Genomic DNA, 26,051 nt, shown 5'->3' with positions numbered 1-26,051 from the left:
ACATGGCAGACATGTGCAGACATGGTCCAGACATGGCAGACATGGTCCAGACATGGCAGACATGGTCCAGACATGGCAGACATGGTCCAGACATGGCCAGACATGGTCCAGACATGGCAGACATGGTCCAGACATGGCAGGACATGGTCCAGACCTGGCAGACATGGTCAGACATGGTCCAGACATGGCATGGTCCAGACAGGCATGGTCCAGACATGGCATGGTCCAGACATGGCATGGTCCAGACATGGCATGGTCCAGACATGGCAGGGTCCAGACATGGCAGGGTCCAGACATGGCAGGGTCCAGACATGGCAGGGTCCAGACATGGCAGACATGGCATGGTCCAGACATGGCATGGTCCAGACATGGCATGGTCCAGACATGGCATGGTCCAGACATGGCATGGTCCAGACATGGCAGACATGGCATGTCCAGACATGGCAGACATGGCATGGTCCAGACATGGCATGGCCAGACATGGCATGGTCCAGACATGGATGGTCCGCATGGCATGGTCCAGAACATGGCAGACATTGGCCATGGTCCAGACATGGCAGACATGGCAATGGTCCAGACAATGGCAGACATGGCATGGTCCAGACATGGCATGGTCCAGACCATGGCATGGTCCAGACATGGCATGGTCCAGACTATGGCCTGGTCCAGACATGGCATGGTCATGGCAATGGTCCAGGACCATGGCATGGTCCAGACATGGCAGACATGGCATGGTCCAGACATGGCATGGTCCAGACATGGCATGGTCCAGACATGGACATGGTCCAGACATTGGCATGGTCCAGACATGGCAAGGGGTCCAGACATGGCATGGTCCAGACATGGGCAGGGGTCCAGACATGGCAGGGTCCAGACATGGCAGGGTCCCGATTGCATGGTCCAGACTATGGCAGGGTCACAGACATGGCAGACATGGCATGGTCCAGACATGGCAGACATGGCATGGTCCAGACATGGCAGACATGGCAGACATGGCATGGTCCAGACATGGCAGACATGGGCATGGTCCAGACCACGGCAGACATGGCATGGTACAGACATGGACATGGTCCAGACATGGCATGGTCCAGACATGGCATGGTCCAGACATGGCAGACATGGCATGGTCCCAGACATGGCATGGTCCAGACATGGCAGACATGGCATGGTCCAGACATGGCATGGTCCAGACATGGCAGACATGCATGGTCGCAGACATGGCAAGACATGGCATGTCCAGACATGGCAGACATGGCATGGTAGACCATGGCATGTCCAGACATGGCATGTCCAGACATGCAGACATGGCAATGGTCCAGACATGGCAGACATTGGCATGGTCCAGAATGGCATGGTCCAGACCCCATGGCATGGTCCAGACATGGCATGTCCAGCATGGTCCAGACATGGCATGGTCCGACATGGCATGGTCCAGACATGGTCCAGAATGGCACGACATGGCATGGTCCAGACATGGCAGACATGGCATGGTCCAGACATGGCATGGTCCAGACTGGCATGGTCAGACATGGCATGGTCCAGACATGGCAGACATGGCATGGTCCCAGACATGGCATGGTCCAGACATGGCAGACCTGGCATGGTCCAGACATGGCATGGTCCAGACATGGCAGACATGGCATGGTCCAGACATGGCGACATGGCATGGTCCAGACAGGCAGACATGCATGGTCCAGACATGGCATGGTCCAGATGGCATGGTCCAGACATGGCATGGTTCCAGACATGGCATGGTCAGACATGGCAGACATGGCATGGTCCAGACATGGCATGGTCCAGACATGGCAGACATGGCATGGTCCAGACATGGTCAGACATGGCATGTCCAGACATGGATGGTCCAGACATGGCATGGTCCAGACATGGCATGGTCCAGACATGCCCAGACATGGCATGGTCCAGAATGGCAGACATGGCATGGTCCAGACATGGCATGGCCAGACAATGGCAGCCATGACATGGTCCAGACATGGCATGGTCCAGACATGGCAGACATGGCATGGTCCAGGACATGGCATGGTCCAGACATGGCAGACATGGCATGGTCCAGACATGGCATGGTCCAGACATGGCAGACATGGCATGGTCCAGACATGGTCCAGGACATGGCATGCGTCCAGACATGGCAGGACATGGGCATGGGTCCAGACCATGGGCATGGTCCATAGGCATGGTTCCAGACCAGGCAAGACATGGCATGGTCCAGACATGCATGGTCCAGCATGGACATTGGGGCAGACATGAATGGTCCAGACATGGCATGCGTCCAGACATGGACAGGACATGGCATGGGTCCAGACATGCATGGTCCAGACATGGCAGACATTGGCATGGTCCAGGACATGGCATGGTCCAGACATGGCAGACCATTGGCATGGCTCCCAGGACATGGCATGGTCCAGACATGGCAGACATGGCTATGGTCACAGACATGGCATGGTCCAGACCTGGCAGACATGGGCCATGGTCCAGACCATTGGCATGCGTCCAGGAATGGCAGAACATGGCATGTCGTCCAGACATGGCATGGTCCCCAGACATGGCAGGACATGGCATGGTCCAGACATGGGCATGGTCCCAGACATGGCAGACAATGCCATGGGTCCAGACATGGCATGGTCCAGACATGGCAGAACATTGGCATGGTCCAACGGCAGACATGGCATGGTCCAGACATGGCAGACATGGCATCGGTCCAGGACATGGCAGACATGGCATGGTCCAGACATGGCATGGACATGGCAATGGTCCTGCTTCCAGACATGGCTGCGTCATGACATGGTCCAGGACATGGCATGGTCCAGACCATGGCATGGTCCAGACATGGACATGGTCCAGACATGGCATGGTCCAGACATGGTCCAGACATGGCATGGTCCAGACATGGTCCAGACATGGCATGGTCCAGACATGGTCCAGACATGGCATGGTCCAGACATGGTCCAGACATGGCATGGTCCAGACATGGTCCAGACATGGCATGGTCCAGACATGGTCCAGACATGGCATGGTCCAGACATGGTCCAGACATGGCATGGTCCAGACATGGTCCAGACATGGCATGGTCCAGACATGGTCCAGACATGGCATGGTCCAGACATGGTCCAGACATGGCATGGTCCAGACATGGTCCAGACATGGCATGGTCCAGACATGGTCCAGACATGGCATGGTCCAGACATGGTCCAGACATGGCATGGTCCAGACATGGTCCAGACATGGCATGGTCCAGACATGGTCCAGACATGGCATGGTCCAGACATGGTCCAGACATGGCATGGTCCAGACATGGTCCAGACATGGCATGGTCCAGACATGGTCCAGACATGGCATGGTCCAGACATGGTCCAGACATGGCATGGTCCAGACATGGTCCAGACATGGCATGGTCCAGACATGGTCCAGACATGGCATGGTCCAGACATGGTCCAGGACATGGCATGGTCCAGACATGGTCCAGACATGGCATGGTCCAGACATGGTCCAGACATGGCATGGTCCAGACATGGTCCAGACATGGCATGGTCCAGACATGGTCCAGACATGGCATGGTCCAGACATGGTCCAGACATGGCATGGTCCAGACATGGTCCAGACATGGCATGGTCCAGACATGGTCCAGACATGGCATGGTCCAGACATGGTCCAGACATGGCATGGTCCAGACATGGTCCAGACATGGCATGGTCCCAGACATGGTCCAGACATGGCATGGTCCAGACATGGCCAGACATGGCCAGACATGGCATGGTCCAGACATGGCAGACATGGCATGGTCCAGACATGGCAGACATGGCATGGTCCAGACATGGCAGACATGCATGGTCCAGACATGGCAGACATGGCATGGTCCAGACATGGCAGACATGGCATGGTCCAGACATGGCAGACATGGCATGGTCCAGACATGGCAGACATGGCATGGTCCAGACATGGCAGACATGGCATGGTCCAGACATGGCAGACATGGCATGGTCCAGACATGGCAGACATGGCATGGTCCAGACATGGCAGACATGGCATGGTCCAGACATGGCAGACATGGCATGGTCCAGACATGGCAGACATGGCATGGTCCAGACATGGCAGACATGGCATGGTCCAGACATGGCAGACATGGCATGGTCCAGACATGGCAGACATGGCATGGTCCAGACATGGCAGACATGGCATGGTCCAGACATGGCAGACATGGCATGGTCCAGACATGGCAGACATGGCATGGTCCAGACATGGCAGACATGGCATGGTCCAGACATGGCATGGTCCAGACATGGCAGACATGGCATGGTCCAGACATGGCAGACATGGCATGGTCCAGACATGGCATGGTCCAGACATGGCAGACATGGCATGGTCCAGACATGGCATGGTCCAAAACAAAACCAGAAATATTATTGACATTACATTGCAGTTTTAACTGGCTGTCCCTCAGGTTGTGGCAGGAGGACACATATTTGGCTGCAAAAACTGCACATTTAGGCTTTTCACCCAATAAATATGTTTTTCATCGTTCAAATTGTATATCTTAAAACTCTTTGTACTGAATGATAATCTTTCTTTCCCAAAATTCTCTTAGTTTGGAGTCAGATAGTCTGCTACCATGTACTGTCTGTTTAGAGCCAAATAGCATTGAAGTTTTCTTGTGGTGTCTTTCCATTAGGTGATATTTTCTCTTTGCTTTGTGATGATTTGGTTGGGCCTGAGGCTCTATGGAGCTGGTATGGGTTAGTGAACTGAGCCTCAGAACCAGCTGACTGAGGGGACTCTTCTCTTGTTTTATCTCTTGACATTGTAGGGCTGTGTGATTAAAAGTTTAGGGGTCACTTGTTTTTAGATGGTTGTCAAACTCGATGGCTCTTTTATCTATTCTAATAAGGAGGGGGTATTGGCCCAATTCTGCTCTACATTAGTTATTTGGAGTTTTTCTTTGCACTTACAATACAGTCTTGCAAAACTCTGCATGCAGTATTTTGTTTGGATGTTTTTCCCATTTGGTAAATTCATTAGAGATTGGACCCCATACTTCACTGCTATATAGAGCAATTTGTTCTAACTGGAATAGAGATTTTAATGTTCCTTTTCAATGGTATAGAATGCTCTTCTTGCTTTGTCTCTCAGCTCGTTCACAGCCGTGTGAAAGCTACCTGTGTTGCTAATATTTAGTCCAAGATGCATGTCATTTTTGGTGTGTTCTAATAGAACTGTGTCCAAATAGAATTTATATTTGTGATCCTGATTTCCAGACCTCTTTTGGAATATCATTAGGTCTGACAGAACCTGTGATTAACTGTCCGAGCCCAGGTCTGACAGAACCTGTGCAGATGATCTAGATGCTGCTGTAACTACTCCTTAGTGGGAGACAGCAGCACCAGGTCATCTGCGTACAGCAGAAACTTCAGTGTTGTGTAGGATGAGACCAGGTGCTGCAGATTCTTCTAATGTTGTTGCCAATTCATTAATGTAGATGTTAAATAGTGTTGGACTTATTGGGCAGCCCTGTTTCACTCCACGTCCCTGAGAGAAGTCAGTTTGCTTGCTGACAATTTTAAGCGGACATTTGTTTTAGTGTACATTGATTTAATAACAGCATACCATTTCCCTCCAATACCATTTTCTATTCGTTTATTTTTAAAAATACCTTTGTGCCAAATTTAATCAAATGGTTTCTTGAAGTTCACAAAACATGAGTAGATTCTGCCTTTGTTTTGGTTTACTTGTTCGTCAATTAGAGTGTGGAGGGTATACATTTGTCTAAATTGGTGTGATCAATCCTTGGTTCCAAATATCAGGAAACATACCTGCAGTGAGGATAATGTTGAAGAGTTTGGGTATAGCCAATTTCAATTGGTCTGTTTACATTATAATTTAATATACCATCAGCACCACAGGCCTTTTTGGGTTGTAGTGTACAGTTCTTTTTCAAAAATGTTCTCCCTCTCTCCCGACTTATCTGTCTCCCCTCATCATCATTGCTCTCTTGCCCCCATCACTCTCCCCATCTCTTTCACCCCACTCTAGCCTCTCTCGTTCTTTCACCCCACCCTAGACTCTTCCACCCCACCCTAGTCTCTCCATCCCTCCCCCACCCCACTCTAGTCCAGTCTCTCTCTCCCTCCCACTCTAATCCAGTCTCTCCCTCCCTCCCTCCCACTCTAATCCAGTCTCTCCCTCTCCCCAGCCCACTCTAGTCCAGTCTCTCCCTCCCTCCCACTCTAATCCAGTCTCTCCCTCCCCCCAGCCCACTCTAGGCCAGTTTCTCCCTCCCCCCAGCCCATAGGGCGACAGGGTAGCCTAGTGGTTAGAGCGTTGGACTAGTAACCGAAAGGTTGCAAGTTCAAATCCCTGTACAAGGTACAAATCTGTCGTTCTGCTCCTGAACAGGCAGTTAACCCACTGTTCCTAGGCCGTCATTGAAAATAAGAATTTGTTCTTAACTGACTTTCCTAGTTAAATAAAGGTCAAATGAAAATAGTCCAGTCTCTCCCTCCCCCCAGCCCACTCTAGTCCAGTCTCTCCCTCCCACCACTTTAGTCCAGTCTCCCTCCCCCCACTCTAGTCCAGTCAGTCCCTCCCTACCCCCACTCTAGTCCAGTCCGTCCCCCCCCCCCCACTCTAGTCCAGTCAGTCCCTCCCTACCCCCACTCTAGTCCAGTCCCCCCCTCCCTACCCCCACTCTAGTCCAGTCCCCCCCTCCCTACCCCCACTCTAGTCCAGTCCCCCCCCCCCACCACTCTAGTCCAGTCCCCCCCCCCCCCCACCACTCTAGTCCAGTCTCCCCCCCCCCCCCCCCCCCCCACTCTAGTCCCACCCCCTACCTCATAATTGACTACTACATTTTGGAATATTTCAGAGACTATATTTCAGAGACTACTACTTTTATAACCAGTCTTATTATTTTAGTCTTCAAAAAGCATTGTTGGCTTAGAAGGGCTGAGAACAAAATAGACAAGCTGAGCCTGATGAACAAACTTGGGAAGCGTTCAGGTCAGAGGAATCTACTGGAAGAATTACATGAGTGGGATGTTGCTAATGTGATGTTGATGTGCTAATACTTCTACAACACAGGGGTAGCAGAGGATGAGGATAGAGAAATTAAAAATGATACATTTTGATACAAGCTCCCTGGGACATGTTTCCCTCCAAATTCCTTATCAGATCCAGGAAGTGATAGTACTGTTTTCCATGGGGGAATTTCCTCTTCCTGTCAGATATGAGAGGCAGCCCTCCACCCCCTCTGCTCTGCCCTAACGCTATTCTATTTCTGACCACTACTGCCTTCCTCTACACTGACCAATAGTTACAGGATTGGCCTTTGCAATCTGCATGGGAGAACAAGATATCCTGAGATAGGAGCAGGGCAGCCAAGCTGTCTGGGCCCTCCAACACACACAGACGCACACGGTAGGAGAGAGGCACGTCAATCATCGCCTCCAACACTAAGGACTCACATGAGACTGTCCTCTGTAGATGAAAGTCTGGTAAAGTTGCATACCATCATCATGCCATCATTATTAGCAAGCTCTGGGTTAGTGAGCCGCCTATAGCTGGCCCTGGCCCAGCTCTAGAAGTTATCGGGGATGAGATGTGGAGCAGGGTTAGAGGTTGGAGCCTAAAACCAGGCGTGCAGGTAGAACAGGATGACACCCTCCAGAGACCCTCACTTACTGTAAACTAGTGGTCAATCCAGTGCTCAAGATTATCTTCTCCTCATATTCCGCTCTGCTTAAATAAAAAAACTCCATACTCAAAACATCCTCGCTAGCACTGCATGGTCAGTATATACTGCAGTACATAACTCATCCAAGAATATTAAGACACCCTCAGGAAAGAGGCCTTGCTGGGTGTGTGATATAGAGCTGAACAATATTTTGACAGGCTCATAAGTAAAGCAAAGCTGTCACTAAATGAAACCCAGAGGATGGGTGTGGCCAAAGAAAACAGTGGGTAACCTACACAGGCCACACCCATGTCTCTTTATTTTTCCCCCAGCAAGTCCTCTCGCCACACTCTCCTATAAAGAGCAATAGTAATGGAGTCTTTTTGTAGGCACCAACTCCGCAATGGTTCGTTAGACAAAGCCTATGGGAGTTTTTGTAGGGTTTTTGGATAAATGCAGAAAATGAGGTCTGTGGTAAACACAGACTTAGGAGATCTTATACATTTTGTTCTATGAGAATCTTCATCAGCTAATGTCACTTTTTGTGAATTTTGAAGCATTTTTTAGCTGCTTTTGCAACAGCTAATGGGCATCCTAATAAATTACCTAACTACCAAAAAAAGCACATAAAGGCTTCATAATTCATAAAGGGCATGTTAACTGACTTACAGAACAAAATGTATAAGATCTAATAAGCCCGTGATGACCATATTTTCAGCATTTATCCCAGAACCCTATTCTTTCCCCATAGGAATGGCTGAACGAACCAGAGGTAAATCCTTTCCAGGTTTTAGGACTACAGGCTGGTGAACTCCATCCCTGTTCATTCCCATGTCTTTACCACGCAGCTGCCACAGAAATAATTGTGTGTTTTCTCTCTTCTAACTCTCTCCTTTCCCAGACCGTACAGAAATAGGTGTGTTTTCCCTCTTTCGAGTCAGACTTGCTGAGCTTTCACGGCAGGGTGCGGTTGGGTCCTTTTTTCTGAAGCTTGTCTCAAGTCTTGGCAGCCCCTGGACCAGACCCAGAACACCTTGGCCACCCGCACCGACCCCTGCCTTTACCAGCCTGTCTGCCCATCATAGGACCAGAGTCCAGGGTGCCCAGTGGTGGGGGTGCTGGTTTCAGTCTGAAAGGGGGAAACATTCATGTGTCCCGTACAGGATCAAAGAGCACCAACCGGAGTACAAGCCAAGCACATTACATTACACAGTGGTTAGGAGGATACCCGACTTCACACACACTCTCTCAACATCACCACATTCATACTATACACCAATGCAGAGTTTCAAAGGTCCACATGAACACTGAAAAATAGCACACAAATGCTCAAAACCACCACTCTCACCGACAAAGCCTACTCTCACCGACAAAGCCTACTCTCACCGACAAAGACAGAACCTTGAACACAAAGCAAACTTAAATGCAAAACACATGTAGGCACACAGCAGACTTTTAGACTTTAGAAAATCTGGGATCTCTCTGGTACGAGCTGGAAAAACACAGTTAAAGTCCAGGCTCGTGTTGAAGGTAAAAACTCACACCAGGTCATGAAACGTCATACTAATTGCACAGCAAAGTCATGGGTCTTTTTGGGAAGCTAAAAATCAACCACCCACCCATAGGAGCCCTAAACAGTGATCTAACCTACAATTTCAAAAGGGAAATATCATACAATAAAATAAAAAAAATTTGGCCCCTGCCTACTGTTTAAAGGGATACTTTGGGATTTAGGCAATGAGGTTCTTTATCTACTTCCCAAGAGTCAGATGAACTCAGGGTACCATTTGTATGTCTCTGTAGCCAGCATGAAGTTTACAGGTAGTTTTGCAAGCCAATGCTAACTAGCATGCTAGTAGATAGCGCAATGACTGGAAGTCTATGGGTAACACTAGTTAGAATTGGCTCGTAAAACCACCTCTAACTTCTGCTTAATGGACACAGAGACATAAAAATGGTGTCAATGAGTTTCTCTGGCTCTGGGGAAGCAGATAAGAGCCTCATTACCTAAACCCAGAAGTATCCCTTTAAAGCTTTAAAAACACGGCTCATTACAAAGCCAATCAAAACACAGTCTGGGAGGTAAGATGGCGCTGAAGAGGATGGCTGACGTATTACCTGCTCCTAACGAACTATTTTGTTATTTTTTTTGTAACTTATTTTGGACAAAATGTTGCTGCTAGTCTCTTATGACCCAAAATAACTTCTGGCCATCAGAACAGCGATTACTCACCTCGAACTGGAAGAAGCATTTTCCTTTAACGAGTCCGATGAGAAGGATATACTGCGTTCCCGGGAACAGGCCCAAATCCCCGTCATTTGAGTGAAGACAAGACAGGACAAGGGGGAGCAGGTCGGGCTGCCTTCGGAGAATCCGTAGACAAGCGAGTAAACTCCCACTGCCATCCGTTCTATTGGCTACCGTGCAATCATTGGAAAATAAAATTGATGACCTACGATTAACATTATCCTACCAACGGGACATGAAAACTGTAATATCTTATGTTTCACAGAGTCATGGCTGAACGACGACATGGATAATATAGAGCTGCCGGGATTTTCCATGCACCGGCAGAACAGAGAAGCTATGTCTGGCAAGACGAGGTGTGGGTGTGTGTGTCTATTTGTCAGCAGCTGGTGCGCGATGTCTAATATTAAAGAAGTCTTGTTCACCTGAGGTAGAGTACCTTATGATAAGCTGTACAGTGGTTCATCCATTAAGTTGTGAGTTTACGCCGCAGAACTTAGAGGTAATTTGTGGTTTATTACGGTACACTGACCACTTCATTGCTCCAGACCAGCGCAAGGGGGAGTTAGAGCACTGGTTATGCTTTTGGGTCCTATTGTGTCTCTAACTGACAATGAATGGAAGACATAAACCTAAATAGAAACTGATAATTGTGCACGACTTCGGTATTACTTACTAAAACTATTGTTACACTAAAGGTTTGTATTAGAATTGTTTTGCTCTTACTTTAGTACTGTAGGCCACTTCCGACCGGTCACATTGTACAGCGCAAGCTGTACATTGTACAGTGCAAGCTGTGTTGCTACAGATGCTGGTTCAATACCAGTGTCGGCCTCGACGACTAAAGGTTTCCATTTTTCCCCCCCTCTAAAAACAGAAACAAATCATTCTAAATAACAAACTGGCTTTATTTACAAATTAGCAACAATGTCTCACCCCATGTTCAAGAAAGTCCTTTGTCTCGCTCATTTTACGTTATTTGAAAACAAAATCATGTCCAAAATATTTAAGGTGCATTGCACTAATAATGGCGCTGACTATGGAAACATTCCCGCTGTTCTGTTCTTAGTGCCAGTCTGCACGTTCAAACTAAAGCAAACTAATAATGGCATCTTTATGATTTCAGTAATAAAATGTTATTTATTTAAGGATCCATAACAAATTACTATGGGAATAAATATCACTGAATTACAGAAATATCCTCCAAATGTAATTATTGGCGGGGTCACATTTTTCGATATACCATCATTTAATATCCATTTGGGTATTGGTTAGACAAGATTCTTAAAATTAGGGTGCAGAATTGTTATGCTCATAGTATAACCATTATTTAACTAGGCAAGTCAGTTAAAAACAAATTCTTATTTACAAGGATAGCCTACCGGTCGGGGAATTGATCCCCGGTCTCCCACGTGCCGTGCCCGCACGATATGGGGATTCTTTAGCTAAATAGCCCAGTACCGTACTCCCGACCATTGTACAGGGCCATATTTTCATTCCATCTTAATGGAAACCCAGAGGTTTTAATTAATTAATTAAACTTCTTGGGGGCAGGATTGAGTAGCTTGGATGAATAAGGTGTCCAGAGTAAACTGCCTGCTACTCTGTCTCAGAAGCTAATATATGCATAGTGGTATTGGATAGAAAACTCTGAAGTTTCTAAAACTGTTTGAATGATGTCTGTGAGTATAACAAAACTCATATGGCAGGCAAAAACCTTAGAAAAATCCAGCCAGGAAGTGGGAAATCTGAGGCTTGTAGTTTTTTTTACGTTTCTTTTTTAACTCCTATTGTAGATACAGTGGGATATTGGTTATGTTGCACTTCCTAAGGCTTCCACTAGATGTCAACCGGCTTTAGAAACTAATTTGAGGATTCTACTATAAAGGAGGGGCTCATGAGAGCTGTTGGAGTAAGTGGTCTGACAGAGTGCCTTGGGCTCATGACGCGCAGTCAAGAGCAAGTTAGCTCTCGTTCCATTGCTTTTCTACAGACAAAGGAATTCTCCGGTTGGAACATTATTGAAGATTTCTGATGAAAAAACATCCTAAATATTGATTCTATACTTAGTTTGACAAGTTTCTACGTGCTGTAACGGAACTTTTTGAACTTTTCGTCCGACGCGACCTGAACGCGCTTTTGGATTTGTTTACCAAACGCCCTAACAAAAGATATTTGGACATAACTGATGGACATTATCGAACAAATCAAACATTTATGGTGGAACTGGAAATCCTGGGAGTGCATTCTGATGAAGATGATCAAAGTGAATATTTATAATGCTATTTCTGACTAATGTTGACAACCCAATATGGCGGATATCTTTTTGGCTGCTTTGTTGTCTGAACGCTGTACTCAGATTATTGCATGGTTTGCTTTTTCCGTAAAGTTTTTGGCTCTCTGCCAAATCAATGCATGTTTTAGAACTACTGAACGTAACGTGCCAATGTAAAAATATTTATTTATATAAATATGGACTTTAGCAACCAAAACATGCATGTATTGTGTAACATGAAGTCCTATGAGTGTCATCTGATGAAGATCAAATGTTAGTGATTAAATTTCTCTATTTGTGCTTTTTGTGACTCCTCTCTTTGGCTGGAAAAATGGCTGGATTTTTCTGAGACTTGGTGGTGACCTAACAATCGTTTGTGGTGCTTTCGCAATATAAAGCATTTTTGAAAATCAGACTGTGGCTGGATTAACAAGAATTGTATCTTTAAAATGGTGTAAAATACTTGTATGCTTGAGGAATTTTAATTATGAGATTTTTGTTGTTTTGAATTTGGCGCCCTGCACTTTCACTGGCTGTTGGCGAGGTGGGACGCTAGCGTATCTCAGAAAGGTTAGGCAAGTACCAATCAAGTTTGGACATACTTACTCATTCCAGGATTTTTCATTAGTTTTACTATTTTCTACATTGTAGAATAATAGTGAAGACATCACAGCTATTAAATAACACATATGGAATCAGTTAAGAACAAATTGTTATTGACATTGACAGCCTACTCATTCCTCCCCGTCGGGGAATTGAACCCCAGGCTCCCGCGTGTCCGCATTCTCTAGTACAGCCATTATTGAAGGTACTTGAGGCCACGAGAAGGTCTGGACATGGCCTGCTCTCCCTTATGTAAGGATTTAGGCACTTTATCATGTTTACTACAGTATGTACTGTAGGCTATGTTTACTTGTCAGACCGCACAGTAGCCTAATAAACAAATGCAGGTGGCTTATATCTTCAAAATGCTTTATTATCCAAATGTAAAAGCATTTACTTAACAGTACTGTATTTCTTCATCAGCATCTTCATGCTTTCAATAATAAAATAATGATAAAAACATAAATAAAATGTTGATTTAGTTACAAATTACTACTGGAATAAATATCACTGAATTACATGAACAAAGTTGTCTAATGAAGGCAAACAAATGGTTGCTTAATAGAAAATACTCTTTCAAACACACATGGTCACATTGTACAGTATCGTTACGGCTATTAGCAGGGCTATATTTTGGCCTTTATAAATATTATTTTGTCCTACAATCGCTCACTGTCATTTAAAATTTTTTTGAAATAATCTCCAAATATTTATACACTGCTCAAAAAAATTAAGGGAACACTAAAATAACACATCCTAGATCTGAATGAATGAAATATTCTTATTAAATAGTTTTCTTTACATAGTTTAATGTGTTGACAAAAAAAAAAAAAAAAAATCACACAAAAATTATCAATGGAAACCAAATTTATCAACCCATGGAGGTCTGGATTTGGAGTCACACTCAAAATGAAAGTGGAAAACCACACTACAGGCTGATCCAACTTTGATGTAATGTCCTTAAAACAAGTCAAAATGAGGCTCAGTAGTGTGTGAGGCCTCCACGTGTCTTTATGACCTCCCTACAACGCCTGGGCATGCTCCTGATGAGGTGGCGGATGGTCTCCTGAGAGATCTCCTCCCAGACCTGGACTAAAGCATCCGCCAACTCCTGGACAATCTGTGGTGGATGGAGCGAGACATGATGTGCTCAATTGGATTCAGGTCTGGGGAACGAGTGGGCCAGTCCATAGCATCAATGCCTTCCTCTTGCAGGAACTGCTGACACACTCCAGCCAAATGAGGTCTAGCATTGTCTTGCATTAGGAAGAACCCAGGGCCAACCGCACCAGCATATGGTCTCACAAGGGGTCTGAGGATCTCATCTCGGTACCGAATGGCAGTCAGGTTACTTCTGGCGAGCACATGGAGTGCTGTGCGCCCCCCCAAAGAAATGCCACCCCACACCATGACTGACCCACCGCCATACCGGTCAGGCTGGAGGATGTTGCAGGCAGCAAAACGTTCTCCACGGCGTCTCCAGACTGTCACATGTGCTCAGTGTGAACCTGCTTTCATCTGTGACGAGCACAGGGCGCCAGTGGCGAATTTGCCAATCTTGGTGTTCTCTGGCAAATAGCCAAATGTCCTGCACGGTGTTGGGCTGTAAGCACAACCCCCACCTGTGGACGTCAGGCCCTCAAACCACCCTCATGGAGTCTGTTTCTGACCGTTTGAGTAGACACATGCACATTTGTGGCCTGCTGGAAGTCATTTTGCAGGGCTCTGGCAGTGCTCCTCCTTGCACAAAGGCGGAGGTAGCGGTCTTGCTGCTGGGTTGTTGCCCTCCTACGGCCTCATCCACGTCTCCTGATGTACTGGCCTGTCTCCTGGTAGCGCCTCCATGCTCTGGACACTACGCTGACAGACACAGCAAACCTTAACACATCTCGCATTGATGTGCCATCCTGGATGAGCTGCACTACCTGAGCCACTTGTGTGGATTGTAGACTCCGTCTCATGCTACCACTAGAGTGAAAGCACCGCCAGCATTCAAAAGTGACCAAAACATCAGCCAGGAAGCATAGGCACTGAGAAGTGGTCTGTGGTCCCCACCTGCAGAACCACTCCTTTATTGGGGGTGTCTTGCTAAATGCCTATAATTTCCACCTGTTGTCTATTCCATTTGCACAACAGCATGTGAAATTTACTGTCAATCAGTGTTGCTTCCTAAGTGGACAGTTTGATTTCACAGAAGTGTGATTGACTTGGAGTTACATTGTGTTGTTTAAGTGTTCCCTTTCTTTTTTTGAGCAGTAATATATATATATATATATATATATATATATATATATATATAGCTGTGGATGTCTATTTCAGCACCGTTTCACGCTGCTCTGAGACAAGCATGGAGAAACTAAAATGTTCAATTATATTCCATGATATTCTTAAGATATTTGTTGACTGAAAATATGCAAGTGATGTCTACTAAATAATCAAGTTAGGTTTCTCCAGAATTAAATAATTCTAAACAAACTGGCTTTATTTACAAATCAGTGAAAATGTCTCACCCCAAGAATGGCCTTTTTCTCGCTCGCTCTAAGTTAAATGAAAACAAAATATCCAAAATATCAATTACATTTTTAACAAAGCGATTATCATCATTTATTTTTGATTTAACCAGGAAAAGCCCATTGAGACCCAGAGTATCTTTTTCAAGGGAGACCTGGCCAAGAAGTAGTGTATAACGATACAACATGATCTAGCCTAAGAAAAGCATTTACACTCCTCTGTAACAGAGTCTCCCATCAATATTTTTAATTCAATCAGTGGCACTATGTATCTAGATGAAGCATGGATTGTAGATTATTCCATGTGTTTGGTGCACAAGAAGAGAAGGCAGTCTTGCCTAATACTGTGAATGTCCTGGGGACTTTAAGCAGCAACCAGCTAGCAGACAGGGTATGGTAACTGCTGGTGGTGAAGGAGACCAGACTACAGAGGGAGTTTATGCAAAAAGGCTTTGTAGATGAACACATACAAACGTATCTTTCTGCACATATAAAATGAGGTCCAACCTACCATTTGGTACAATGTGCAATGGTGGGTGAGTGACTTTGTAATAAAGCGCAAGGATGCATGCATATACAACAAATCACCATAATCAGTCACAGAGAGAAAAGTGGCCTGAACAAGCTTATTTCTAGCCATAAGCAAGCCTTATTACAAAAATAAAAACCCAATTTCAATTTAGAATGATATAAAAGCCCCTTAGATATTCTCACAGATCCTAACAGAAAATGCCCCTTAGATATTCATTCAGAACCCTCCAATCCTCTAAATGTAATTGGCCGAGAGTCATGTCATTTAAAAAAGATATTTGGAGATATACTTTAGGCCTACAATAGGCAAAATGAGTATTGGTTACACTACAATTAGGGTGTGGAAATATTATGCCCCATAGATATTAATTTAGAATCCTGCAATCCTCCTACTCCTGACCTTCACGTTGTACAGCGCAATATTTTCCATTCCAGCCTAACGGAAACTCTGAGGGTTTCATTTTTAAATTTCTCAGAATAGAAACACCATAATTATAATCAAATTAATTAAGCAACATTTCTTCAAATCAATCCCATGTCTATGTTTCACAAAAAAAGGTTTTAAATTCTCTAGTAATGCCAATATGGGAGACTTCTCAAAGTTTCCCTCGGGTGGTCAAACTAGCACTAACTTGCATTAATGTTAAAAAAATGTCTGACAATTAAATAACTTGCCATAGAATTCTGCAGCAGCCCGCAAGGTGTGCTGCAGTATGACAACTCACATAAGGAAGAAGCACTGTAGACCACACTATCTACCAAGAGAGTTCTCATCTAAAAGAAATGTCCCATTTTCAGGACTCGTAAAAATCCAAATAACTTCAGATCTTCATTGTAAAGGGTTTAAACACGGTTTCCCATGCTTGTTCAATGAACCATAAACAATTAATGAACTTGCACATGTGGAACGGTCATTAAGACAGTTGTGAAAACTTAGGACACTAAAGAGGCCTTTCTACTGACTCTGAAAAACACCAAAAGAAAGATGCCCAGGGTCCCTCATCTGCGTGAACATGCCTTAAGCATGCTCCAAGGAGGCATGAGGACTGCAGATGTGGCCAGAGCAATACATTACAATGTCTGTAATGTGAGACGCCTAAGACAGCGCTACAGGGAGGCAGGACAGACAGCTGATCATCCTCGCAGTGGCAGACCACATGTAACAACACCTGCACAGGATCGGTACATCCAAACATCACACCTGCGAGACAGGTACAGGATGGCAACAACAACTGCCCGAGTTACACCAGGAACACACAATCCCTCCATCAGTGCTCAGACTGTCCGCAATAGGCTGAGAGAGGCTGGACTGAGGGCTTGTCGGCCTGCTGTAAGGCAGGTCCTCACCAGACACAACCGGCAACAACGTCGCCTATGGGCACAAACCCACCGTCACTGGACCAGACAGGATTGGCAAAAAGTCCTCTTCACTGACGATTTGCGGTTTTGTCTCACTAGGGTTGATGGTTGGATTTGCGTTTATCGTTGAAGGAATGAGTGTTACACTGAGGCCTGTACTCTGGAGCGAGATCGATTTGGAGGCGGAGGGTCCGTCATGGTCTGGGGGCGGTGTGTCACAGCATCATCGGACTGAGCTTGCGGTCATTGCAGGCAATCTCAAAACTGTGTGTTACAGGGAAGACATCCTCCTCCCTTCTGTGGTACCCTTCCTGCAGACTCATCCCGACATGACCCTCCAGCATGACAATGCCACCAGCCATACTGCTCGTTCTGTGCATGACTTCCTGCAAGACAGGAATGTCAGTGTTCTGCCATGGTCAGTGAAGAGCCCGGAACTCAATCCCATTGAGCACGTCTGGGACCTGTTGCATCGGAGGGTGAGGGCTAGGGCTAGGGCCATTCCCCCCAGAAATGTCCGGGAACTTGTAGGTGTGTTGGTGGAAGAGTGGGGTAATATCTAACAGCAAGAACGGGCAAATCTGGTACAGTCCATGAGGAGGAGATGGACTGAAGTACTTAATGCAGCTGGTGGCCACACCAGATACTGACTGTTACTTTTGATTTTGACCCCCCCTTCGTTCAAGGACACATTATTCCATTTATGTTAGTCACATGTCTGTGGAACTTGTTCAGTTTATGTCTCAGTTGTTGAATCTTGTTATGTTCATACAAATATTTACACATTAAGTTCGCTGAAAATAAACGCAGTTGACATTCATATTTTTCATAGCTGTCCATTTACCACCACAGACCGATGCTGGCACTAACCTCCCTAAATGATTACCGCCGCGTAGCACTCACGGCGGTAGCCATGAAGTGCTTTGAAAGGCTCGTCATGGCTCATATCAACAGCATCCTCCCAGATACCCTAGACCCACTCCAATTCACAAACCACCCCAACAGATCACACAATCTCAATCGCACTCCACACTGCCCTTTCCCATCTGGACAAAAGGAACACCTATGTGAGATTGCTGTTCATTGACTACAGCTCAGCATTCAACACTATAGAGCCCACAAAGCTCATCACTAAGCTAAGGACCCTGGGACTAAACACCTCCCTCTGCACCTAAATCCTGGACTTCCGGATGGGCAAACCCCAGGTGGTGAGGAATGGGCATCAACACATCTTCCACGCTGATCCTCAACACTGGGGCCCCTCAGGGGTGTGTACTTAATCCCCTCCTATACTCCCTGTTCACCCACGACTGCGTGGCCAAACACGACTCAAACACTATCATTCTGAGGACACAACACCGACAACGATGAGCTCAATGTGAGCAAGACAAAGGAGCTGATCGTGGACTACAGGAAAAAGGCGGGCCGAACATGCCACCATTAACATCGACAGGGCTGTAGTGGAGAGGGTCGAGAGTTTCAAGTTCCTTGGTGTCCACATCGCCAACAAACTATCATGGTCCAAATACACCAAGACAGTTGTGAAGAGGGCATGAGGAAACCTTTCCCCCTCAGGAGACTGAAAAGATCTGGCATGTGTCCCCAGAACCTCAAAAAGTGCTACAGCTGCACCATCGAGAACATCCTGACCAGTTGCATCACCGCCTGGTATGGCAACTGCTCGGCATCTGACCGTAAAGCGCTACAGAGGGTAGTGCTTATGGCCCAGTACGTCACTGGGGCCGAGCTTCCTGCCATCCAGGACCTATATAATAGGCGATGTCAGAGGAAAGCCCATAAAATTGTCAGAGACTCCAGTCACCCATGTCATAGACCGTTTTCTCTGCTACCGCATGGCAAGCGGTGCCGGAGCGCCAAGTCTAGGACCAAAAGGCTCCTTAACAGCTCCTACCCCCAAGCCATAAGACTGCTGAACAATTAAACAAATGGCCACCGGACTATTACATTGACACCCCTCCATTTGTTTTGTACAATGCTGCTACTTGCTGTTATTATCTATGCATAGTCACGTCACCCCTACCTACATGTACAAGTTACCTCAACTAACTTGTACACCCGCACACTGACTCAGTACCAGTACCCCCTGTATATAGCCTCATCAGTGTTACTTTTTTTATTTTTTATTTTGTACTTTTGTTTATTTGGTAAATATTTTCTTAACTCTTCTTGAACTGCACTGTTGGTCAATGGCTTATAAGTAAGCATTTCACAGTAAGGTCTACATTTGTTGTATTCGAAGCATGTGAGAAATAACGTTTTAATTTGAAAAGAATATAATCAACAATTGCGACTCACTACTTCACAGGAGACGTATTTGAAAGTAAACATTTTTTATCAAAATAAGATTTTTAAATAAATGCCTTTTGTTACATATGAACTTTCATGTGTAAATATGAATACAATTGTTAAAATTATGAGTCTAGTTGGTTAAGCCACGGAAAAATACAGGAAGCGTCACGTTAACCACGATTGGCTGAGATAATGTATGGGCTGGACATGCCGGGAGACGAGTTAGGATTGGTCTGCCATGTAGCATACTTCTGTCTATAAACGTGAGCTGCTCAGTACGTATTGATAGTCCTTTCTACTGCGCCGTTTTTGAAAGATAACGTTAGTCATTGAAAACTACAAAAAAAGTTCAACTTCTCAACAACATCGATGCCCTGAATTTAACAGGCACTATCGACAAAGCCATTGGAAAAAGAGTGACTTGACAACGCTGACCAAACAAGATGTAGCTACAAAAAAAACAAAAAGAGTCAAATGGTTCCAGTCTGCAGTGAAGCGTTCAGCCATGTATACGGGTGAGTCTAGTCTAGACATTTTCAGATATTATAAATTTCTAATTTTGACCAAGTCATGTTCACTGCAAATTAAAGTGCAATGTTAGCTAGCTGGCTTTCTAGCTAACGTGTATGATCTGTATAGTAATATTATTTGAATCAGAAAAAAATTGCATTGCTAGTTATAGCCTAATGTTAGCCAGCTAATATTGAACCTAGTTGGTTAGCTCTTTAGCTACCTGGAGATTCTTACTACAGTTATGACAATGTTTGTATTGGCAGTAGTAAGAGTTGGTATTATGCCAGTTCATTGTTTAGCTTGCTAGCTACATGTCTAAACAAAAGACTCCACTTCACCAGATGATTACATGACCCATCAAGTTAGCCAGGTGTGTCTGAGGGTGATTACGGCCATCTATTGTATTTCATGAACATGTGTACATGTCTAAATAATAGTGACCCATCCACTTAGCTATGTGGCTGGGGGGTGGTTATAGTATTTCCTTCACATTACCCATCAATTTAGACAAGTGTATCAGGTAAGCATCATCTAATAATTGTATTATTTTTATCTGGACACTTTCTGTTTCTGATATTGCTACTATGCAAGTGACCATTTCAACTGTACCATTTCCACCTTCTGTATCCTGTGCTTGTGACAAATAAAGATGATATTTGATATAGTGTGTGTTTACCAGAGATGGCAATTATTAGAACAGTGTATTTTTAACCAGGAGTTTCCTTATTGTATGCTACTACTTTTACCACTTTTAGTCTTGAAATCTTTGGTTGTTTACTAAACTACTCATTCTGTTTAGCACATGGCCTCACATGTGAATCCTTAAAGAGATGTGTGGGGATAAAGCTTAAGAGGATGTAGACAAAGTAAAGGTCTCCAAGTAGGTGTACCAAAAACATTCATGGGACATTTTCTCAAAAGTGGGGTTACAAGTTAATCAACTTTCAAAGCAGAAATACTTTCTGATTATTCCTCAAATGCAGTGTATGATATACAATTTTGTAGCTCTGAGTCTCTACTTTTATACAATGTAAAAAACACTATTTAAAATGTTGCTACATAAGACGAGGCGGTCAGACACAAATATCAATGCTGACTGGGAGGGATTTCATAATACAGCCAATCATACTGTGTAGCCTGGCTGGGCCCCATAACCAGCAAAGCATAACAATTCATACTGTACCTGTATCATATGAACATGGCTACACAGCCAATCTATAGAGACTTGATCCCAAGCCTTCCATCAATAAATCAAAACATGTGCATAAAGCCATTAGCCTAGTGGAACCAGCCTGATGCTGCATTAACCATTCTATTTGTTCTTCATAATTGTTCTTATTTCTCGTGTGTTTTTTCTACTGATTATTGCATTGTTGGTTTTTGAGTTTGCAAGAAAGGCTTTTCACCGTACATTGTGACATTAAAAACTTTAAACTATCTATCCGGTATAGACTAACACATTACAACTTTAGACCAAAAGATTGTAATTTCCCTCCACAGTGAACAAATGTTCTTTGAGAGTGTAAAATGGGCCAGAAGCTCCAGGTGCTTTAACCTTAGTGTGTCTGGGCTACGCTTCAATCTCCTAAACAGATGTGATAAGATTCAACTGGCCCATCTGCTCTGAGATAGGGAAGGCAATAACGCTCCTGCTGGCACACATCACACACTCAGCCTCTACAGACACCACGGCCCCTGGCTGCGAGATCATCCTATTACTGCTATCTCCACTTGTGTGTGTGTGTGAGAGAGCGAGAGATAGCTGATCCCATCCTTCCCGACTGCTCTCTGCGATAACACATTTGGCTCGGAGTCGCTCTCTGATGAAAGTCTGAATGCTGATGCTAAAAACTGATAGCGAGGAAGAGGATACTATCTAATACAGCCTAACACCCCCAAAGGTCCGCTTCCCAATCCAGGTCAACAAATTGCAGCTTTGTCCCTCACCTCAATCCCCATTTTTGGATGTTAGAAAATATGGCTAGTCTGAAGTAGGCTGCATTTGCAAGAGTTTCTGTAGAGACACCAGAAACTACAAATGATCAACACATTCTGGATTTGCTAATCAGGACATAGTAAATTGAGTTCACCCACATGGTGAGAGATCTGTGGGAATGTGCAGGTGCTTGGTGTAGCCTAAATGCTCCAGATGAAGACTTCTGTCTGGGGGTCAGTGGGGCCTGCTCTACCCCCGATGTGCTCAAATTAAACGCTACAGTACCCTCCGTGTCTGAGCTGCTCTTACCCAGCAGAACCGTTCCATTAGAACTAAACCTCCCACCTTGCTCAAACAGGGCCTGCTCCATTCCAGATCAACCACCCACTGGGTATGAGCGGGTGACCATTCAGGCAGACAAGAGTTAGAAAATACTGTAAAGCAGAGCTGGCCAACCGTTTTCATAGCCAATGAAAGTATTTTCCTCCTGCAACCACATGAAGAGGCAGAGGAAGAGTGGAACACATGATGTTAGGACTAATCCCTGCCATGTACAACAGCCTCACCATAAGAGGCCAACACGTGCACACCCAATGGCCAGACTGGAGGCAAGCTCCACTGAACCTCTTACTTAATACAAGTCATGTGTTCCCCCATAAACGTAAGCGGTAGGGAGGGTGAAAGAGCGAGAGAATGACTGAGAGACTCAGAGAAAAACAATTGAGAGCAAGAGACAGAGAGAGTGGGTGAGAGAGGGAGAGAGAATGGGTGAAAGAGACAGAAAGGAGAGAGAGTCAGCACAACACACAAACCTGTTTACCCCCTGTGGGCCAAGATAAATGAACCTAAACATATATTATTTACCCTTATTTTACCAGGTAAATTGACCAAGAATATATTCTATTTTACAGCAACATTAGAAACCTTGTTATAAAGTAGATATGATATATTAGAGGATTGGATAGATAAACACACATTATAGCAGAACTAGAGTCAGATTAACCCACAACTCTGACCAAAGGAAATTACATGGGCAGAAAGGCCAGCAAGTCAAGCAAACTTTTGCTTAAATTATGAGAAAACAAGAACAGAGGTGACCTAGGTCAGATAAACTTACAAAACCCATTCTCTAGTCTCCGCCTTTCCTATATCCCCTGTGCCTACGTGAAATATAATTATAGGCCCAGCCAAGCTGCAACCCTCTTTCAAATCTTAACAATATCTCGCTCCATCCATATTTAAATCCCAGATAGATTCTCAAAAAAGTATTTCCAGGGTCTATAAAAGTGAACTATCATATAGTATATGAATCATGTGATATTGGACTTTTCAACAGTAGTACAATATTTTTGCTATAATGGCTACAGCACAGATGTACTCACTGGGTCTGTACGAGGCAGCCTGGAGCCAGGGTAGGCTGTGAGTCAGTGGTGCGCTGCAGGTTAGTGAGCTCCAGCATGTCCACCTGCACATCAGTGGTGTGTCCTGGCAAAGGCTGCAGCACAGTCAATATCTTCTCCACCAGGCTGTCACCATGGTGACCAGCAGCCCCTGAGGACAAGGAAAAACAGAGAGATTTAAACCAAAAACAAGCTCCATGTAAACATGAATTAATTCTGTGTGTAAGGGGAATAGAATATGGAATAAGGAAGTATGACAATCAAATGCTTTCTGTTAGGCAGGGAGGTGCAGCAATTAAATAATTCTGACATGTGGAAAGTGTGAATGTTGCACTCAGGGCTGCAGCTTGGTATGTTTATGGACATCAGTAGTTGTACAAGACTGTTATGCACCTGTTAGATCCAGTGTCCTGTCGATGAAGACGATGGATGCTTTATTGGGGGCTGTCTTTCTGCGGTTTTTGGCTTGAGGATGATTGGCAAGTTCCCCAGCGATGAGACGGCTCATTGGACCCAAGGCAAAGCTCTCCTCCCGGGTGCTGGTGGACTCAAACATGGAATTAACCGCAGAGGCTAGAGATTTAATTTCAATCTGCAGCTCCGGAGTAAGAGAGTGCAAGTCAACATCAGTCAAGCTTCCGAACCTCTTCTTCTCTGGGCGCTTCATATTGATCGCCTCGAGGTCCCGTGGCAGCAGTGGGAACAGGTGCGCGAAGGTGGGCGCGAGAAAGAGCTGTGGTGACACGGGAGCAAAGACCACGGGCGCATGCATGACTTCAGCGGTGTAATTCATATCTCCCATCCATTCGCACAGTTTATCTTCAAACTGCTCGAACACAGGGTTCCCCTCTAATACAGCAGTGACATTGTTAGCGAGGAGGTGTATGGAGTGGGCTACGGTGGTGAAAACGACACAGTACTGAAAATGACTGAGGCCAACTATGTCTTGTATAATGTCCGCTGTTCTACCTTTGAGCAAAGTGCTCACCACAAACACTGCCTTTGGTTCGTTTTCACCACCGGCTTCGAAGCTCGAAAACTGTTTTAAATTACGAGCACCAGACTGAAATACACTGGTAGCTCCACCGTTCCAGTGAAGACTCTCAGCACACTTGTCGTCCATGAAAACCACCGCTTTCTTTACCTTTGACAACACTCTGTCCCACATCTGACCGGGGAAACACGTAAAGACCTCAGTTGGTAACATCGTGGAGATGCTACTGTCGTTTAGACCGACCGAAAAGTACAAGATTTCTATAAAATTGTCAGGCAAACGCCATTCCAAAACAACACCAACACATGCGTCTCTTAATGGTGACGTGGCATACCACGTCGCGACAGATATACGTAACCATACATATGCTGCACCTGTTTCATTTGGGAATGTTCTGAATTTTCTGTTAATTAAAAACAGAAATTAGGCTGCATTGAGTTTCCTCATATAGCAATATACTAGCCACACTACACAAAATACATGTCTTGAGTAAATATAGAAAAACATACAAAATAGATATGCTTAGCATGAAGCTCAGAAACAAAATTGCAAGCTTGTTTGACTCTGGCAGATACTGTAATGGGAATCTTTTTTGAGAAATTGATTCACTGAAGCGAAAAAAGAGAATTACAAGACATACTGACCAATTGGAAACTGCTGTTTTTTCCAACGAGGATTTACGTCCGTGAAAAGTGGACTGACGCTATGGAAACGTGTGTGTGTGTATTAGAGTAAACTGTCACTATTTTTGACTGATAAGGTGACACGCTTAATTTCACCGTTGTAACTAACAGTTTGAAACTTGAAAATCTGTGCTGTGAAAACCTCGAGTTTGGCGAAATAACTGGTATTTCATTGCGATTTATTTTATTTGCTGGAGTAACTGTCAAGTTGTGTGATTCAGAAGAAGTGGCTGAATTTGGAGAGACATGTCCGCAGAAGAAAATGACAAAGCTTCTGATGCAAGCAGGGGCTATGAAGAGGAATAATTGTTATATGGAGGTAGTCAAAACAGATACGACACTGTTTAGCTCTCAAATAGTTAAATTTTTATAGGGCTAAGTTACCATTCTGTGTCTGGCAAATGATGAGCTGTCAAATTTCTGTTAGCTAGCAAGCTAACCACAACACCAGAAACAGCACGTGCGACAGCGTACCACGTTGACAGTGCGACGCTTTGGGTTGTTTTCTCCTGCTGCTTATTTCCTGTAACTTTTTTTTTGGTAGGGAGTGAATATGAGAACAATGTCCAGTGACTATTAAATAAAATTGCAAGCACAAAGAATAATTGAGTTCAGGCATTTAGATATTTTGAGACCACTGTGATTGTCTGTTTTGATTTTGAGTGTATGTTGTAAACATGTTGATACTGGCTCTTCTCTGTGATTGAGGAGAAGGCAGAGGAAGAGGCACCTAATGGTGACAGGTAAAACACCCACTGTTAAACTTCTGTTTGTACATAGCAGACAGTCACCTAATCCATCCTCAATTCATCAATTCCCACTGGGTACAGACATCAATTCAAGTCTATTCAAGGTTGGTTCAAGAACAATGTTAATTCATCCAGTTTGTGCCCAGTGGGTTACCTAGATCTCAAATACACACTTAGCGTACTAGAACATCAGACATGGATACTACTAGACTATACTGTCCCATTTTTCCTTTTGTAAAAGACTTACATTCATAATTGT

At 44.9% G+C, this 26,051-nt stretch overlaps 1 protein-coding gene across 1 annotated transcript in view; it reads right to left on the bottom strand.

Moving 5' to 3' along the window:
- LOC109903006 (sec1 family domain-containing protein 2) overlaps positions 1-24,686 on the bottom strand; it is a 221,786-nt gene extending 197,100 nt beyond the window's left edge. The window contains exons 1-2 of the mRNA XM_031785822.1: positions 23,760-24,686; positions 23,349-23,517 (exon numbers count right to left, since the gene is read on the bottom strand). Coding sequence (XP_031641682.1) covers positions 23,349-23,517; positions 23,760-24,573 — 983 coding nt within the window. The 5' untranslated portion in view covers positions 24,574-24,686. The remainder of the gene's footprint in view (positions 1-23,348; positions 23,518-23,759) is intronic.
- Between the last annotated feature and the right edge of the window lie 1,365 nt (positions 24,687-26,051).

Source organism: Oncorhynchus kisutch, linkage group LG13 (assembly GCF_002021735.2).
Source record: "Oncorhynchus kisutch isolate 150728-3 linkage group LG13, Okis_V2, whole genome shotgun sequence".
NCBI classification, from domain to species: domain Eukaryota; kingdom Metazoa; phylum Chordata; class Actinopteri; order Salmoniformes; family Salmonidae; genus Oncorhynchus; species Oncorhynchus kisutch.
This window is presented reverse-complemented; position numbering and strand designations above follow the sequence as displayed.